The following is a 13,298-nucleotide window of genomic DNA, read 5'->3' on the forward strand; positions in this document are numbered from 1 at the left end:
AGCTCCACTTGCTCTGGAGTGTTGCCGGGTCGGAGTACTATGCCATGATGTCTTGTTCGAAGTTAGAGACTTTGCAGACAGAGTCGTGGGTATAGAGTGTCGGTATTGTAAACGGCTCCACCAGCCGATGTGTCACTTATGTTATGTTATAAAGTCCATGTGATTACAGATTTCATTTGATTTGAGTACGAGGGAAAAGAAAGATTCTGAAAGCTTACTATGTATTTCATTCTTATTCGATTTAAGAGTCCAAAGATGTTATGCACGTCATAAGAGTCAGCGGGTTCGCTCGGCCCCGAATATGGGGTCGGGTGCCCATCACACCCTAGTAAAGTCGGGGTGTGACAATAAGGTCTTGCTCAGTGATCCCAACCTCCTCCAAATACTTCTTTGCCTTAATTATCTTCTGAATCATCCAAGAAGCCTGCGCACATGGCATGCTCCATACAGACCCTTGCTTATTATAATAGCAATGCACCCATTGAATCCATAGCCAATCAGCCTTCTTGCACAGGTTCCAGAGCAGTTTACAGATAGCTGCCTTATTCCAAACAGCTATATCTGTTACATTAAAACCACCAACTGCTCTTGGGTAGCAAACTTTCATTCTAGTATTGTTTCCATCTTTGGTGTGTAATTATGAGTAGTGAAAATAATGTACAGTAATTAGTTTGATCTCCTACTCTCCTAGTACTTTTCAAATTGTTGAATTTTAAATTCGTTGCACCTAAGTGAGGATTAAAGGAAAGGAGAAGGAAATACTTAAAGGACTTGACAGTTTTATTTGCTTCGTCTAAGGACGCATACTCTATAGTGTTGATGCTTTAACAGATATGCCTCTCAATCCTTTTATTTTTCTCACGGTATCTACAGGTGTATGATCTAACCTCATGTGCCAAACATTTAAAATCCTACCTAGCTACATTTATACTGTCAATAAAATTTTCAGTTGCATCATAAGCATGATATCTTTGCTCAACCTCCAGGATACAAATTCCTTGATCCTCTTTAATCATCATTCCCCTTCACCTTCTAATTGTTAATGTCCTAAAACATATCAAAATCAGGAAAAAAGGTCGCTGAACACTTTAATTCATTAGTTAGTTTGGACACTAGTAAGAGATTATATTTGAACTCTGGAAGAAAGAGGACATTATGAACTTCCTGGTCATTAAACACAAAAGAAGCACCAATATGTGATACTGTAGCTAGATCTCCAGTTAGCAAATGCAATTTAGCTCCCTCTTGTAATGACGCCTTTTTGTAACTAGCCAAGGTTTCTAAATTTGAAGCCAGATATGGTCTGAAGCACCCGTATATATCGTCTATTTTCATGACTTCTATGAAACATAAACGCGTTATTATACCTGTAGTATTAGCTTGAAGCTGAACTTGCTTTCCCTTTCCCAACATCCTCAAAATCTTCCCGTGATGTTCTTGAGTAAACACTGGTGTGGCAGCAGTTGTAACAATTGGTGTGGCAGCAGTTGTAACAACTAGCTGGGCTTCGTGAATGACTTCATGCCCAAGTTGATTTGTTTCAGGTCTATGGATTTTCTTCTTAAACTTGATATCTAAGGGATAACCATTCAGCCTATAAAAACATCTTTGGTGTGCCTTTTTGAAATACTTAGCAGAATTCACACCGAACATTGTTCTTCTTAGGGTAGATATTCGAACCTCCTTTTCCACTTCCAGTTAACTGTGCTGTACCTATGTGCCAAAGGTCTTCGGCTTTCAACTGAGTATAGGAAAATCCCACATCTTTAAGATGATGGTGGGCAAATCTCAGAGAGGACGTTGATTCTCTAAGGGGAGAGTATGTAACAAGGGGAAGATGTTTGGTACATAAGGAAACAAGTCTTAGACCCTAGTGAAACGTTTTAATTCAAACGTGTGAGCCTAAGTCTAAAGTACAAAACAACACTAGTGGACTGAGCTGCTACAAATAAATATGCAAATTACGCTGTCAAAACTTTTAGCAATTGATACCAGGGGCGGATCTATGTGTTGTTGAGGGTGTTCACCCGAACACCCTCGGCAAAAAATTACAGTGTATATAGAGGATAAATTTTCTGTGTTTACGTGCATATATTAACTTTTGAACACCCTCGGCAAAAAATTGCAGTGTATATTTAGTTTTTTTTTTTTTTTTGAACACCCTAAATGAAAATTCTAGATCCGCCACTGATTGATACTTAAGAAATAAGAAGTTCAGTGAAATAAGTATCATTTTCTTAGAATTTAGGAAGCCAGGTACCGAAGTAACATTGATAAATGTATCCTGAATATATTAGAGATAAAAGAGAGGTACATTTGCATATGATGGGGAAAACATAGCATTCTTCCTTGTTAATTAATCGCTATACATAAATTTGAGATCATATTTTGCAGTCTGATTTGGATAGAAGAGTCCAAAGTGTTGCTCTGTGACTGCTCCTTCCTTTTGATTTTCATCAAACATTGCAAACAAATAAGTTTCTATGATCCTTCCAGGTTTCTTTGGAGTTCCTGCCCTTGATTTTACATGATTAACCAAATTCCTATAATAAGTTTGAGCATTTTCTATAGTTGCTGAAGGGTTCCCTTCTGCAGGCCAACCACTCTCAGATACAACAATCTCCACATTTGGTCCTCGGGCTTTCTCTATAGCAAAATAAAAAGAATCCAAAAGGGCATCAAAAAGATTTTGATATCCTATTGAATTTGTTCCTTGTTGGTTGAATAGTGCATAAGAAAGTGGGACATCGACCGTGTTATAAATATGGCCAAAATAAGGGTAAAGATTGGCTAAGATTGGAAGGTTATTTCGTGCTAGGAATTCGATTATGGGATTAATAAAAACCCTTAAATTCTTCACGAAAATTACTATCTTTGGGTGGGTAGGTGTTCGCTAAGAGCCCCGAATATGTCGCGGTTGAGACCTTGATCTTATCTTGCAATCCTGCTGCTGATAACACATTGTAAATATTTCCCATGGCAGGACCAACAAATCGTGCATATTGACCGGTATTTGTACCGGGATCAACTTCATTTCCAACGGCTATATATTTGAATTTAACATCTGGGAAATAATTTTTTATGTTGTCTTGGACCCAAGTATTGGCTTTTGAGGAATTGGCTAGTGCTTCAAGATCTTGATTTGGAACATCAAGAAGGATCTCAATGCTACTTCCTTTGAGAGCATTGAAGATGTTTGTAACTGGAGAGTAGATTCTCATCTTTCTGATCCCATTGGCCTTGTATAGGTTTATGACATCTTGATCTGATGGTAAATTGTTGGCAATTTTTCCATAGCATACTCCAATATTAGAATATGCCCCTACACATTGAGGGAAAAGAAAATTAGCAGATGGTGTAAAAAATAATCCATAGACTCCCTAGGACATGTGAAACATAGTGTTCTGAAACCAAATTTGTGACGCCCAAAACCTTGGTGAGACGGACCGGTACCGATGCCTTACTTGACCGACCTAACCAACCTTACATGACTTATGAAATATGATATATGCATGAGTTGAAAATAATCTTTCAACAAAAAATGCGTTTTTCTTTTGAAGAATCACTTTCCTTTCTTCGATAAATTCACCCATAAAAGTAAGCTTTTTGATAGGGGGCTAGGGGCACCACTACAAAAAACTGAGTAATTTGTGGAGGTTAAAAGTTGCAATTTGCAATTTGCGGAGGTTTAAGCCTTCATTATTTACAAACCTATTTTTTGGTACACAATCAACATAGTGATGGAATATGGTGAATTAAGGCCATGAAAAAACTTAAACGGGTAGAAAGTACGTGTCAATTTATGTAAGATGAGTGCGTGTGTTAGAAGTGGATCTAAAGTGGTTTCGACGAGTCAACTAAAGTGGATTTCGGTTAAGAGATGAACGAACCATTAAAAGGGTTCTTTTACACTTAATTGATTCATTCCTTCCTTACAACGATTGTGGGTACCTGCCTACAACCTTTAATCTTGAGTGACCAGAATTAACATAAATATAGCTGGAATCATATATACATACAAAAAAAAAAAAAAAAAAAGTATATTCAATCAATCAATAACCATTCTAAATTATGAATTCGCCTATGGCGTGTGTATGCGTGGAGAAAGAAAGAAAGAGACCAGTTATTTGGTCGCTGGACATCAACAGCCCAAAAAGTAGAAGTACAGCTGCAGCAAAGCCTTTTTTAGTGAACAAGTAGCACAAAGCCATAGCAAAAATGAAGCTTACAAATTAAGCCAAAAACCCTTTGGAATTCTATATTGAGGAAGCATTCTAGTTGCTGCTTATATAGTGCAATTTTGTCACAAATGAAGAAAATTTGCAGAAGACCAAGAAAAAAGTTGGAGAATCCAGGCATAACAAGCGAGGCACTACATGGCATAATAGTTCAATTTTGTCACAAATGAAGAAAATTGGCAGAAGTTCCACCTCAAAAGTGATGGATGTATGGAATTGTATAGGAAAAGAAATGGATCGCATTTAAGATATCTGCATGATGATTGTTTGGGTAATCACAACATGACACATGAGAACACAATTAGGTGTATTTTGATAATACGCAATTACCTCAATTCGATGATGTTCAAATTCCCAATTACATATTCTTAAATGTAGGCCAAAATCCCCCAATATCTATTTCACTTCTTTAATCCGTGTTATAGGTGTAATAATCCGTGAATATTACTGATATACATCAAAATAGGTGTTCAGAATAGTCGCTCAACTCGAGCTCCCCTAATACAAAAATGGTGAAATAAACTCAATTCCCGATTTATGTCCTTTTTATAATATTTCAAGTCTCCATTGGGATCGTGACAGGGTGCAACATGATCGCAAAGAGCAATCCAGGAAGACCCTGTGCAATCGTTACCCTTAATTACGCAATGCTCTACAGCCCAGACTAGCGCGATCTCAACCTCTCGTGATCACGAAGCACTACATATGAACCAGGAAAAAAATAAAATAAATTTGCACTACCCAAAATGTGGTTTTCTTGCCCTATACTCACCCAAGTCCCTCGGGTCTCAACCAGAACCACCCCAACAAGTCCTAAAAAATTAGTTGAACCTATGAGAAATCTCAAATCATGGAACAGGACGAGGGGTTGGGTTACTATAGGTGCGCGAGATAGCTTATCCCAATATCTTTACCCCAAATGCAATACAATACAAATAAGTGAAATATATAACAACTAAAACAAATGTCTCAAATATCATCAACTGCTAACAACTGTTGGACACACATGCTAGATATTATCAATAACTACTAAAAATATCATGAAACAGTATAAATACGTACACATGCTAATTGCTAAGGCCCTCGTGACCAATGTCGGGTACTTCAAAATAACTAATCTCACTCATGGTTGCCCCGCACGAAAACTAGATAGTAGTTTAAACACAACTGACATCTCAAATAACATGCCTTTGTTAACCAGAAAGCAAAACAAGAAGCGTAAGTCTCACTTATCTCCCATCAAACTTGACCTAAAGTCGTATCCTTACGTCTCTTGTCATTTCTTGCCTAACGACTCTCAATCTATGCAAAATATGCATTACCGTCAAAATTATACATATTAGCCTGAAATTTAGGACAATTCGAAATCAACATCAACGGAAAGTCAATTCAAAAGTCATCCCTCGGGTCAATAGTTAAAAGCACAAAATAAATTTCATAATCGGATTACTCATGGCACCCAGTTCAAAACTATACTTAGATTTCAGTTGAAGTGTGCTTGCTAGATGAAATCGTCAAACAATGATTCTATATATATGATTTCTAGAATGTTGAATCTTTAGGAAAATCCACGATTTAAATTCTGTTATATGCCAAATTAGTTGGAGGGGTAGATTAGTCATTTCTTTAGTCGGTTAAAAGTAGTTAGCAGTTACAAGGTCTGTTAGTTAGTTAGAAATGAAGGGAAAATTAGTTGAGAAGATATTCCATAGTTTGAGTATTAATACTTGATTGTATCATTGTTGAGATTCATTGATAGAAATAATAACTACATTTCTAGCCTATATTCTCTCTCTACAAATTCATACTTGCAATCTTGTTCAAGAGTCTTTCTACCATATATTCTTTAGAGTTTGCATAGCAAATCTCTGTCCAATCCAGTGGACACTGATAAGCTGTAACAAGTTGGTATCAATCCTTGGAATTATGTGATAATGGGCGACATTGGTAGACAAAATGAAATCAGAAGAGAAATCGAGCAATTGATGGGGGAATTTCAGCAAGTATTTGGTGAACAATTAAGGATTATGAATGAGAAACATGAACAAACCATGGAGGAATTCAGACAGATGTTTGCAACAATGAAAGGGACTCGCAAGAATAATAATCGAGAGGAACTAAGCTCGTCTGATTCAGGAGGATCTAGGGAATGGCGTTATAGGGGTCATACTCGATATTCACGCATTGAATTTCCTAAATTCAATGGTGATGACTTAAGAGGATGAGTGTACAGATGTGAGCAGTTCTTCGAGTATGAAGAAACAACAGATGAATCAAAAGTCAAGGTAGCTGCAGTGCATTTGGAGGGAAAGGCTCTACAATGGCATCAAATGTACATGAAAACGAGGTTTTCAAGGATTTTCCAGATTGGGAAGATTATGTGAGAGCCTTGCGGAAGAGGTTTGGAACTTCAACTTACTTCGATCCTATGTCTGAATTGATGTTATTATGATAAACAAGTATTGTGCAAAGCTTCCTTGATCAATTTGATGCACTGTTGAATAAGGCAGACCTCATCGAGGAGCAATCCATGAGTTGTTTGTTAGCTGGATTGAAACCAGACATAGCTGTTCGAGAGAAATTTTTAGGTGCTAGAACCTTGATGAAAGCATATGGTCAAGCCAAACTCATTGACAAAGAGCTAAACTTACTAGAGACTAACAACACCAACCTGATAGCCAATTTTCTTAGTAACAAATCCAACTACCCTAGAAACAACTACTATCCCAAAAAAAATTATCCTCCTATATTACCCAATCCAAATTCTGCTACTAGTCAACCTTATAAATCTAACACAACTAAAATTTTTCCTGCCAAACCATTCTCTAAACCAACCAGAATTTTGAGTAGTACTGAGATGGATGAGAGGAGATCTAAGGGCTTATGCTATTGGTGTGAGGAGAAATATGTGCCAGGCCATAACTGTAGAAAAGGGAAACAATTATATCTGTTTGAAGTAGAAGAGGGAGATGATCATAATGAGGAAGTATATCATGAGGTGGAGGAGGAACTAAGAATTGAGGAAGAAGGAAGTATAGCACAAGTTTCAGTTCATGCTTTGTCAGGAGTGCATGATTATAGAACAATGAGGGTAAGGGGATCTTTTAAGGGAAAAATGATACATCATAATTGACACAGGAAGCACTTATAATTTTATTGATTATGAAGCAGCTAAGAGGTTAGGTTGCCCCTTGAAAACCGTTCCTGCTATTCCTATAGCTATAGCTAATGGTAGCAAGGTTATGAGTTCATATATATCTGGTGGATTCAGCTGGAAGATGCAATCAGTAGAATTTTCCTCGGATATGTTAATATTAGCATTAGGAGGATATGATGTAGTACTAATAATACAATGGTTAATTACTGTTACACCCTGCACTTTCGGAGCATAAGCATGCCACGTACTTCACCATAGTAATGGAGTATCGAAGACGTCCCATGAAGTTTTGAAAGGTACAAGCCATGGAAAGTTTCGTATGAAAATTTTGGTCCAAATTGAGGGATGAATACCTCTTAGCATATGAAGTGTTTTGGAGTGAAACCAAAGCCTAAAATGAAGTTCGTCGAGTCTAGTTTCCAATGCAATAAATTGCTCGTCGATACGACATCGGAGTAGAGAATTATGGACGTTACAAATTCAGCTGACAGAGCAGAAACAGCGCTGCTACAGTGCTGCTACAGTGCCACCGACTTTACCCACTTATAAAAGGGTTAAAATCCCTCTTTTTGGTCATAAAAACCTCTCAAATACTCCAGAAAAATCAGCAAGCATAAGAGCAAATATACATCACAAAAGTGAGAATTTTGAGTAATTTCAAGTGACGGAGTATTAATCGAGGTCCAAGTAACGTGCGGTTGTGATTATAGTATTGTCTTGCGGCAGAATTGGCTTGGATTCAAAGTAAATATTGAACATATTGCTGCTCTAGAAATAATAAGGTATGAATCTCTCCTTATTAATATTAATTTCAGTTTATTTATGGAGATAAAATTATTACATAGCTGTATAATAAGTTGGATAGTTGAGAAACTTCGAAAACATCGTGTGAGATATTTTATGGAGCCTATTGGTGTTGATAATATTGTTGTGATGTTGGTATTGTTGTTGTTGTTGTTGGTTATTGGATTGTGATTTCGAGCTAGGCATATAAACAGGAGAGATGCTGCCCGAATTTCTGCAGATTCTAAATGGATTTAAATTAAGGGTTTAAGACGAGCGTATGACTATGAGCCTAACAATAGTATGAATGGCTGTATATGTAGATTACGAGGCTACGAATGATCATAAGTGAATTGCAAAACAGGAAGTAAGTTGGAAGCCGAGAAGTTATCTTCCAGGTATGTTAAGGCTAGTCCCTTTCTTCTAAAGGAATGATTCCTTTCTTATGAATCCAATAGGTGTTTTCCAAATGTCCCATGATCCCTATATGTGAATCCATAAATGTTTTCCAAGAATATTTTTATTCTCAAAAGCTAGAGATTCATGGAGTTCTTATGATGCTAAAGATAAACGTGTTTTGTGATGACGATGATCCTATTTCTAGAAACTCCTATGTTATAATTCCTTACATATGTTTCATAACCTCCTTATTTCCAAAAGTTAGAGTTCATGATTCAAAGGCATGACTTCTTTCTTGATAATCCATAAATATTTTCCAAAATCTCCCTATTTTCCGAGTCAAAGATTTATGATTCTATAAGCTTTTATGAAAACAACAACAACGGACATGTTTTTACAATGTTAATGACGTTGCTAAAGATGAGAATGTTTCTATGATGATTACGACGATGATGATTATTTCATGTTTAAAAGTCCCAAGCTTATGATTTCAATGTGAATGTGAGAATGTTGAGTTATTTTCGTGATTTTCTTGATTTTTTATTCATTGTTGTTGAACTCGCCTTATAATAATTGTTCCTTCAAGGTGAGATAGAGCGATGAATATTATTCCATAATATAATCGGAGGTTACCGACCTTACGTCACTCCGATGTATTTATAGCTTTTATTTGGCTCTCGTGCATGCTTTATATATATGTATGTATTTTCTCACCCCGCGCCGCGCTATAGTCGGCCGGGCATGGCACGTAGATGTGCACACCACTGCAGTGGGCATGTTATGATATTGCCCCGGACGCAGGCTAATGATGATAACACCGAGCCTTAATGGTCGGGCATGATACTATATATATGACACCGAGCCTTAATGGTCGGGCATGGTACTATGTATATGTATAAAATGTTTTTTTTAAGGCTAAGCATGCATGGCATCCGCCTTATGAGGCATCCAGATGTACAGGTTATCTCTTATAGTCCATGTTACCTTTCATATCTATATTATGTTGTTATTCATGCCTTACATACTCAGTACATTATTCGTACTGATGTCCCTTCTTGTGGACGCTGCGCTCATGCCCGCAGGTAGGCAGGGAGACGGATCAGACCCGTAGGTCCTCTATCAGCGGATTCTCAGGAGCACTCCACTTTCTTCGGAGCTGCAGTCTATTTGGTATTGTCCTTATGATCATTTGTATTCCATGTAGAGACTCGTAGACGTGTATGTACAGTTAGTTTTTTTGTAGCTCCACCGGTTCATATTATGGTATAATATATTGGTGGCCTTGTCGGCCTTATTTTGAGCTCTTGATACTTTACTGTTAGCCTTGCCGGCTTTATGATATAAGCTGTGTTGTGGCGACCTTGGCAGTCCGCATATGTACAAATGTGCTGAATGATCGGATATTCCTATGTTGGGCCTTTTCTGCGTGCAGGTGTTCTTTGAGTTATGGTTTATAATGTTCAAAGTAACAGATAAGTCAGGTAGTTCCTGGCCTACGGGTCGGAGCCCGTCATACTCCTAGTAGGGGTGTGACAATTACTCTGGGAGACATCAAGTGGAACTTCCAGCAACTTAAAATGGAATTCATGGTGGGAAAATCAGAAGGTTTCTTTGATAGGAAGTCAACCAACTGAGACTCAACTAGTTGACAATAAGCAAATTAAGAAGTTAATGCAGAAACCTGCTCAATTAGCTATGATGGCCATTACAATGGTCACAATCAAGCATGAGAAGGCACATGAGTTGAATTCACAAGAGGTGAGTATTCCTAGACTTGTACAACATGTCATTGATAGATATTCCTCTATATTTGAAGCTCCCACATCCTTACCATCTCATAGAGTGCATGATCACAAGATAGTATTAAAGGAAGGGGTGTCCCCTGTTAATGTGATACCTTACAGATATCCAACTATACAGAAGGATGAAATTGAGAAGCAAGTGCAGGAAATGTTAGATTCTGGTGTTATAAGACCAAGTGTCAGTCCCTTTTCATCTCCTATACTGATGGTAAAAAAGGAGGATGACTCTTGGAGGATGTGTATTGATTATAGAGAATTGAACAAACATACTGTTAAAGACAAATTCCCCATACCAGTTATTGAGGAACTACTAGATGAATTGGGAGGAGCTCAGTTTTTTACCAAATTGGACTTAAGATCTGGTTACCACCAGATCAGGATGTTGGAGTGATATAGAGAAGACAGCTTTCAGATCTCACTATGGCCATTATGAATTTGTTGTCATGCCATTTGGCTTAACAAATTCACCCTCAACCTTTCAAAGTTTGATGAATTGTGTTTTCCAGCCTCACCTGAGGAAATTTATATTGTTTTTTTTATGACATACTGGTGTACAGCCCATGATTGAGCAGTCACTTAGAACATTTAGAAGTGACTTTCAAGATACTGCAGCATCACAGTTTATTTGTCAAGCTCAGCAAATGCTCTTTTGCTCAGAAAAAGGTGGAATATTTGGGACACATAATATCTAGAGGAGGAGTAGCTGCCGATCCAAAAAAGGTGCAAGGTATGCAAGAGTGGCCCTCACCAAGAACAATTAAAGCACTTAGGGGTTTCTTGGGTCTCTCATGGTATTACAGAAGGTTGATAAAGGGGTATGGTATTGTTGCTCGACCTCTTACTAATTTGCTCAAAAAAGATGCATTCAAATGGTCACCAGAAGCTGAGAAGAGTTTTCAGCAAATGAAGACAATTCTAATCTCTCCTCCTGTGCTGGCACTTTTGGATTTCACTATAGAGTTTCTTATTGATGCTGATGCATGTTCTGTAGGTGTGGGTGCTGTTATGATGTAAAATGGCCACCCTCTAGCTCTCATGAGCAAGGCTTTAGGTCCTAAGCACTCATCTCTATCTGTATAAGAGAAAGAGATGTTTGCCATTGTATTAGCTGTTCAGAAATGGAGGCCTTATCTCATAAGCAGACACTTCACTATTAGAATTGATCATCAAAGTTTGAAATACTTTTTGGAACAGAGAATTACTACTCCTTCCCAGCAGAAGTGGCTAACCAAGCTTATGGGGTATGACTACACTATAGCTTATAAGAAGGGCAGTGAAAATATAGCTGCAGATGCTTTATATAGAAATAGTGATCATCACCAACAGTTGTTGGCTATTTCTGTGGTCACTGGTCAGTTATTGCAGCAGGTGAAAGATGTTTATCAAAATGATGCTGGTGTCTTGCAATTGTTGCAGAAACTAGCTGCAAATGCTTCTTGCAGACCTCATTACATATTGAAAGATGGCTTGATCTATAAGAAGGGGAAGCTGATAGTGGGAAATCAGCTTGCATTGAAGCAGGAACTCTTGCATACTTATCATAACAGCGCATTGGGAGGATATTCAGGCATGGAAGCAACACTTCAGAGATTGAAATAGGTTTTTCATTGGAAGGGCATGAAACAGGAGGTGTTCAACCATATGAGGGAATGTGTCACTTGCCAACAGAAAAAATATGAACATGTTGCTCATTCTGGGTTGCTGTAACCTCTTCCAATCCCTGATGGAACCTGGCAAGATATCAGCCTTGACTTCATAGAAGGATTTCCTAAATCTTAGTCTAAATCAGTTATCTTAGTTGTGGTGGATCGACTGAGTAAGTATGCCCACTTTATTGGTTTATCACATCCCTATTCAGCTATAGATGTTACTAAGTTGTTTATAGATTATGTGTATAAGTTGCATGGGTTGCCTCAAACCATTGTAAGTGACAGAGACACTATTTGCTTGAGCAAATTTTGGCAAGAATTGTTCCGTACTTAAGGGGTGGCACTACACCATTCCTCAGCTTACCACCTACGAAGTGATGGTCAAACTGAAGTTGTGAATAAGTGTGTAGAGGGGTATCTTAGGTGCATGTGTGGAGAAAGACCCAAGGAATGGTTTCACTGGTTTCCTCTAGCAGAATGGTGGTACAACACCAATTTTCACTTTTCTATTAAGTTGACTCCTTATGAGGTGGTGTATGGTCAGCCTCCCCCTCTTCACATTTCTTATTTCCCTCAGACTTCAATGATTGAAACTGTCGATAGGAGTTTACAGGCCAGAGAGGCAGCAATCAGGCTTTTGAAGCATAATCTGGTACTAGCTCAACATAGGATGAAGCAACAAGCTGATAAGAAGAGATCTGAACGAGTGTTTACAGTAGGTGATTTGGTGTATATCAAGCTTTAGCCATATTGGCAGGTGTCTCTTAGAGGTCATTCTTATCAGAAGCTTGGTCCTAAATACTTTGGCCCTTTTCCGGTGCTCAAGAGGGTTGCTCAAGTTGCATATCACTTGGAGTTGCCCTCTCAGGCCAGAATTCACCATACTTTTCATGTCTCCCAGCTGAAACTGAAGATTGGTTATAATCCTGCTATTCTTTATTTGCCTGTTTATTTTTTCTCTCATGGCCATGTTATGCTAGAACCTGAATCCATTGTGGACAGGAGAGTGGTGACCAAGCACAATAGAACAGTGACACAAGTTCTGGTGAAGTGGTTCAATTGTGCTCCTGAAGATAGCACCTGGATGGATTTGTTTTCCCTTCAACAGCAGTTTCCTTCCTTCAATCCTTGAGGACAAGGATTTTCTTGAGTGGGGGGTAGTTGTTATATGCCAAATTAGGTGGAGGGGTAGATTAGTCATTTCTTTAGTCTGTTAAAAGTAGTTAGCAGTTACAAGGGTCTGTTAGTTAGTTAGAAGTGGAGGGAAAAT

At 38.1% G+C, this 13,298-nt stretch overlaps 2 protein-coding genes across 2 annotated transcripts; one reads left to right on the forward strand and one right to left on the reverse strand.

Annotated features, from left to right (window-relative positions):
• Positions 1–2,248: 2,248 nt before the first annotated feature.
• Positions 2,249–4,217, reverse strand: LOC132629423 (glucan endo-1,3-beta-glucosidase-like). Its single transcript, XM_060345070.1, is given in 3 exon segments — positions 2,249–2,842; positions 2,844–3,322; positions 4,121–4,217. Coding segments are annotated over 3 exon segments (1,056 nt in total). The 5' UTR covers positions 4,212–4,217; the 3' UTR covers positions 2,249–2,356.
• Positions 4,218–6,558: 2,341 nt separating this feature from the next.
• LOC132628471 (uncharacterized) lies at positions 6,559–11,393 on the forward strand. Its single transcript, XM_060344248.1, has 5 exons — positions 6,559–6,638; positions 6,699–7,270; positions 7,377–7,593; positions 10,146–10,766; positions 10,952–11,393. Exons 1-5 carry the CDS (start codon positions 6,559–6,561, stop codon positions 11,391–11,393), a joined length of 1,932 nt encoding a protein of 643 aa, XP_060200231.1.
• The last annotated feature ends 1,905 nt before the right edge of the window (positions 11,394–13,298 follow it).

Source organism: Lycium barbarum, chromosome 2 (genome assembly GCF_019175385.1).
Source record: "Lycium barbarum isolate Lr01 chromosome 2, ASM1917538v2, whole genome shotgun sequence".
Lineage (NCBI taxonomy): Eukaryota > Viridiplantae > Streptophyta > Magnoliopsida > Solanales > Solanaceae > Lycium > Lycium barbarum.

Bases quoted from the DNA above. Each gene is read 5' to 3' on its own strand.
- LOC132628471 (XM_060344248.1), top strand. From the start codon at position 6,559: ATGGCATCAAATGTACATGAAAACGAGGTTTTCAAGGATTTTCCAGAT. The intron at 6,639-6,698 runs GTTTGGAACTTC...ATGATAAACAAG, and splicing joins GTGAGAGCCTTGCGGAAGAG to TATTGTGCAAAGCTTCCTTG. The intron at 7,271-7,376 runs GTATAGCACAAG...TAATTGACACAG, and splicing joins AAGAATTGAGGAAGAAGGAA to GAAGCACTTATAATTTTATT.